General features: G+C 38.2%; 1 protein-coding gene across 1 annotated transcript; it reads left to right on the top strand.

Moving 5' to 3' along the window:
- The first annotated feature begins 1545 nt into the window (after window positions 1-1545).
- Window positions 1546-6116, top strand: LOC140964420 (receptor-like protein kinase BRI1-like 3). Its single transcript, XM_073424194.1, is given in 3 exon segments — window positions 1546-2081; window positions 2159-3825; window positions 3828-6116. Coding segments are annotated over 2 exon segments (3639 nt in total). The 5' UTR covers window positions 1546-2081; window positions 2159-2274; the 3' UTR covers window positions 5916-6116.
- Window positions 6117-6638: the final 522 nt, after the last annotated feature.

Raw genomic sequence — 6638 nt, forward strand, 5'->3', positions numbered from 1 at the left:
TTTAATTCATTAAAGAAAGATTGCATGTTTTCAAAAACTTTGAAGGATACAATGTTTTGGCCTTACTTGAAAAAAATTGTCGTAAGAGGACTTTTTATGGATTACGATCTTGAGTTGAGGGCTTTTCTTTCGAGTTACGATTTTGAATTATTTGCTAGTTGGCGTGGGCAACCTAGAAAGAGATTTATCGTTGGAAAAATGACCAAACTAGAATTCGAATGCCGATTAAATTTAATTGAGTTTTTCCTAGACTAGACAGTTTGCATATTTTCTCGAAAATGTACATCCTATTCCGGAATTGAAATGGTCCAAGCCCCCTCCTGAGGTATTCTGGCTATATGTTGATGCGGGGTTTGACGAGACGAATGGTCGTTTTAGTGCCGACGTCGTAATTCGGGATCATTCTGGATATCTGCACGTTGCGTCGGCTAGGGTATTCGACATCCACGTTCTGTATTATCTGACGAGCTTCTTGTTGTATTCTATGGCTTTCTTCTAGCTATCCATACACGTTTTGATAATGTATTTGTTTTCTCGGATTCTTTCCATTCCGTCCAAGCAATGACTTCAGCATCGAAGAATCGTCAACCTATGGTATCTTTATTGAGGAGATTCAATCATTTTTCTTTCGTAATGTTAGCCACAAAAATTAATAGGATGGGTCATTGTATTGTTAATTATGCTCTTTCTTATCTTAACCATCTTCTTAAATTGAAGGGATTTTTCTATGTGGATTATGGATTTATCAGTTGATGTATTTTAAGTCTAATATTATACTTTTGATTAAAAGAAATAATAAATTAAGGTAGTAAAAAAAATTAAATCATTTATTGATATATTATAGCAAATTAAAAAGTCTGTAGACCAACGGAATATAATTCCTAAAATGCGAAAGAAATGCAAATAATTGAATGTAACTAGACCCCATGTGGGTATGGAAGGACTATTACCGCATAGTAATATAAATATGAATATATATACTACCCAGCCTAAATTTAAGAGTAGGTCTCTTGTGAGACGGATTAATCTTACTAATATTCACAATAGAAAGTAATACTCTTAGCATAAAAAGTAATATTTTTTCATGGATGACCCAAATAAGAGATCCGTCTCATAAAATACGACCCGTGAGACCGTCTCACACAAGTTTTTGTCATATATATATATATAATGAAAATGGATGTTTTTCTCCAAATAATATATTCAGGTAGTGTTTGTAAATATTTAAAAAATAAATATTGATTTCTTGTTTATAATTGTGCAAAACTTTGTAAAAAAATTTTCATTATCAAATTTTTTAAACATTTACAAACACTACATAAATTGCTCGTCTTCACCGAAGCGACATTTTAATTTCTACGTTATTTTAGATAACTCAAACTAATTATTAAGTAAATTCTTGAAAAAGAAAATGTACATTACATTAAATCAAAAATCAGTTGAAGGACAAAGAAAGGTGTAGATGCCCCCCCGTAGCACCGTAAATAAAGTAAACCCATTTCGGAAAGACGCATATAAAATAGAAAAAAAGAATCAAATCCCAAGTTTGACTCCAACCATAATACATGGAAAAGGACAAAATTTCATTTATATTCACAGAAAAGAGGAAATCTTGCCACCTAATATTTTGTTCCCAACACTTGAATCTTTCTCAAAACACTTGACACAAATACCAAACGTACAAGATCGAGTGTGGGTACCGTTCTGTGTGGAATTATGTGAACAGGGATTTGAATACTATGTTGTAATGAGGCTCACATATAGTCTGTGACAGCCGACAAATCTGAACATCGTACCCAGAAGCCAACGAAGGCTCAAGAAATGTTTCGTCTCAGCACACCCAAACTGTTATACATCTGAATCATCTGGCGTTGATGCTTCTTCTGTTGTACTTGGGGTCCTTTTTTTTCTCATACCCTACATAGAACCCCTTGTCAAAGTTCTTATAAACTAAAAATTTCTTTGAACATATGGGAATTCTTGGTTACTGCTAGACCACAGACACTTGGTTGTTCTCTATCTTCTCTCCCATGGCTTACTTCTGTTTGCTGCCTAAATCTATGAAGTGTAGCTGAATAAAGGTATATTTTTCTTTTCTTTTAAAAAAATTTGGTGTTTGCTGAACCAGATGTTTATTTTTACACTTTCTTCGGTGAAGAAATTCAAGAAAGTTTTGAAGAATGGAGGAATGAAAAGACAAGCTGAAAGTGGAGGTGGCAAAAAAAGGTGTAGAAATTTCAAGAAACTTGTTTTTGTGCACAGTTTTGAGTAGAGATGATAAAAAGAGCTGCCTTTTTCTTGGTGTTTTTCTTTAGTTTTTGCTTCCTGGGGTTATTAAGTGCAAGAAATCTTTCTTCAAACACAAGAAGTGACGGGGATGAGGTGGAGATTTTATTAGCTTTCAAGCAGTCTTCAATTGAAACTGATCCAAAAGGGTTCTTGAAAAACTGGGTTACATCTTCTTCAAGCCCATGTTCATGGAATGGAATTTCTTGCTCTAATAATGGGAGAGTCATTAAACTCGACTTCACAAATGCAGGCCTTAGTGGCTATCTCCACATTTTTGATCTACTGGATTTGTCAAATGTTAAAACTCTTGTTTTGACAGGCAATTTTTTCTATGGGAATCTTTCTTCATACTCTAAATCTTGCAGCATTGAGTTTCTTGATGTATCTAGCAATAATTTTTCGGAGCCACTTGCTATGGATTCTTTGTTGGTTTCTTGCAGTGGGCTTGTTTCATTGAATCTTTCACACAATGCAATTTCAGGTGGAAGTCTCAAGTTTGGGGGTTCTTTATTGAAACTAGACATTTCTTACAATAAGATTTCAGATTTGGGGTTGTTGGCTTCTGTCCTGTCCAATTGTCAAAACTTGAGTTTCCTTGATTTCTCACAAAACAAGTTGGCTGGCAAGCTCGACAGCTCTTCGAATTCTTGCAAGAGCCTCTCCTTTCTTGACCTCTCGAACAACCATTTTCAGGGGGAGATCCCGCCTGAATTCATATCAAACTCAATGCCATCTTTGCAAAATCTTGATCTTTCAGGTAATAACTTCAGTGGGAATCTCCTGAGTTTAGATTTTGGAGTTTGTCGTAATCTCGCTTTTCTCAATCTGTCGCACAACGGTTTCTCTGCTAACGGATTTCCAATGAACTTAACGAACTGTCAGAATCTTGAAACTCTGGACATTAGCCACAATATAATCCAACTCAAGATTCCAGGAGTTTTATTGGGAAAGATGAAGAATTTAAGGCGCTTGGTTTTATCCTACAATCAGTTTTTCGGTGAGATTCCGACCGAGTTAGGGGCAATTTGTGGGACACTAAACGAGCTTGATCTTTCTTCAAATAAGTTAACTGGTGGGCTTCCTTCAAGCTTCTTGTCTTGCTCTTTGCTGGTCAGCCTAAACCTCGGTAATAACCAGCTTTCCGGAGATTTTCTAAATACTGTAGTGAGTTATCTTACAAGTCTCAAGTACCTGTATGTCCCATTCAACAATATTACTGGTCAGGTTCCACGTTCCTTGACGAACATAACTCGGATTCAGGTTCTTGACCTCAGTTCCAATGCTCTAACCGGGAATGTACCTTCTGAATTTTGCTTGAAAACATCAGATCCGCCCCTTGAAAAACTGCTGGTGGCTGATAATTACTTCTCAGGATCAGTACCATCAGATTTTCGACTCTGCAAAAACTTGAGGACAATCGATCTCAGCTTCAACAACTTAAATGACTCAATCCCACAAGAAATCTGGACACTGCCAAAACTTTCTGACATAATTATGTGGGCAAACAGCCTCACGGGTAGCATACCAGAGGGGATTTTTGCTTAAATGGAGGAAATCTTCAGACTTTGATTCTTAACAACAATTTTATAACTGGTACTCTACCGAACTCTATAGTCAACTGTACTAATCTCATATGGGTGTCGTTATCCAGTAACCGGCTCTCCGGACAAATCCCTTCGGATGTAGGTAATCTTGTGAATCTGGCTATTCTTCAGCTAGGAAATAACTCTCTTACTGGAGCAATTCCACCAGGAATAGGCCGTTGCCAAAGCCTGATATGGCTAGACTTGAATAGCAATGAGTTGACAGGATCCTTTCCCTTAGAACTAGCTGCACAAGCAGGGTTCGTTGTACCTGGCATTGTTTCGGGAAAACAATTTGCCTTTGTGAGAAATGAAGGGGGGACAGATTGTAGAGGGGCTGGTGGACTGGTCGAGTTCGAAGGGATTCGTGCTGGTAGACTCGAACAATTTCCAATGGTTCACTCCTGCCCTTCAACAAGAATTTACACTGGCTTAACGGTTTACACTTTTACTAGCAACGGTAGCATGATCTACCTTGATCTCTCCTACAACAACCTATCTGGATCTATCCCTGAAAACTTTGGGTCAATGAGTTTTCTGCAGGTTTTGAATTTGGGGCACAACAGTTTAAGTGGCGAAATACCCTCCAGCTTCGGTGGCCTCAAGAGTGTCGGTGTTCTTGATTTATCACATAATAAGCTCCAAGGATTCATCCCAGGCTCGTTAGGTGGGCTCTCATTTCTTAGTGATCTTGATGTTTCCAACAACAATCTTACGGGATCAATTCCTTCTGGTGGTCAGTTAACTACTTTTCCAGCTTCGAGGTATGAAAATAATTCAGGCCTTTGTGGGGTTCCACTACCTCCTTGTGGAACGGGAAATAGGCACCATTCTTCCAGCTCTTCCAAACAAGGTAAGAAGCAAAGCATGGCTGTGGGAATGGTTATTGGTATAATGGCTTCTGTTGTATTCGTTTTCTTGCTTATATATGCCCTCTACCGGACCAAGAAAACAAAAAATCAGGACGAGAAATGGGAGAAATACATTGAAAGTCTTCCAACCTCAGGCAGTAGCAGTTGGAAACTATCGTCTGTTCCAGAGCCTCTAAGCATCAACGTCGCCACATTTGAAAAACCTTTGAGGAAATTAACTTTTGCACATTTACTCGAGGCAACTAATGGATTCAGTGCCGATAGTTTGATTGGTTCCGGCGGTTTTGGTGAGGTCTACAGAGCTCAAATGAAAGATGGAAGTGTCGTTGCCATAAAGAAGCTGATCCATGTAACGGGTCAGGGTGATAGAGAGTTTATGGCAGAAATGGAGACCATAGGAAAAATCAAACACAGAAACCTTGTACCATTATTAGGATACTGCAAGATTGGCGAGGAAAGGCTCCTTGTTTATGAGTACATGAAATGGGGAAGCCTTGAATCCGTCCTGCACGACAGGGAAAAAGGCATGGGAACAAGACTCGATTGGGCGGCTCGGAAAAAGATTGCCATTGGATCAGCTAGGGGACTAGCATTTCTTCACCATAGCTGCATTCCTCATATCATTCACCGGGACATGAAATCAAGCAACGTCCTTCTAGACGAAAATTTTGAGGCCCGAGTATCAGATTTTGGAATGGCGAGACTCGTAAACGCCCTTGACACACATCTTAGCGTGAGCACACTTGCAGGAACTCCAGGATATGTCCCTCCCGAGTATTACCAGAGTTTCCGGTGCACAACGAAAGGGGATGTCTACAGCTATGGGGTCGTGTTACTAGAGCTGCTTTCGGGCAAGAGGCCGATTGACACATTGGAATTCGGGGATGACAATAATCTTGTGGGGTGGGCAAAACTACTGCACAAGGATAAAAAGAGCCATGAGATATTGGATGTGGATTTGATAACTAGTTTATCAGGTGACGCTGAACTGTATCAGTATCTTAAAATCGCATTCGAGTGCCTCGAGGACAAGCCATATCGTAGACCGACGATGATTCAAGTGATGGCCAAGTTTAAAGAGCTTATGACAGATTCCGGGAGTGATATTCTTGATGGGATTTCTTTGAAAAGTTCAGTTATAGATGAATCATCACATGAAAAGGACACATGATTTCAAGATTTGTGCTTCCACGTTTTGCCACTGTATATAACACATAATTGAAGGAAAATTGAAGGAATTTGGGGTTGCCCATTTTGTTTGTTTAGATTGAGGCAATTTTGTTACATATGTCATGAAAATATTTGTTACCTTTTTTTGTTAAATGCCAAGGATGTATTTTCTTGGTTACAATGTCTGAACACTATTTTTTTATTAAAGACATCCAAAAAACCTCATGGCATGTTCGCAGCTTCTTTTATTTTTTTTATATATATATACAATAAGATTTTGTTACAATTGAGTCTCGAATATAATATTTCGTTTCGAACATAACCTTGATGCAAGGCATGTGATTTCAAACCAAGGGTTGAAGAATTACGCTTTATTGACGTGGTTCTATGAATATTTATTAATTATTGGGGCAGAGGCATCGAGTCGATCGAATTAAAGATTGGGCCTCGAAGTACTTTGAATTTGGACCATGGCCGACAAAACATTGTCTTCTGGACAATTGATTAGCAGAACCTAAAAGCTGCGTTTGGTTGGTTGATAATTGGACTCCACTGTGTGATTATTAATCCACCCTCAAACTTGTAATCATTTATCGCTCACAAAACACTACAATTTAATCAATATATTGCCCTTACGAAAATAAAATTATATTTTTTTTGAGGATATAGTATTAAATTTAAAAACAATACACAAATTGTCCCAAATCAGCTCACCTATGCCAAA

This window comes from Primulina huaijiensis, chromosome 18, assembly GCF_012295235.1.
Source record: "Primulina huaijiensis isolate GDHJ02 chromosome 18, ASM1229523v2, whole genome shotgun sequence".
Classification (NCBI taxonomy): Eukaryota; Viridiplantae; Streptophyta; class Magnoliopsida; order Lamiales; family Gesneriaceae; genus Primulina; species Primulina huaijiensis.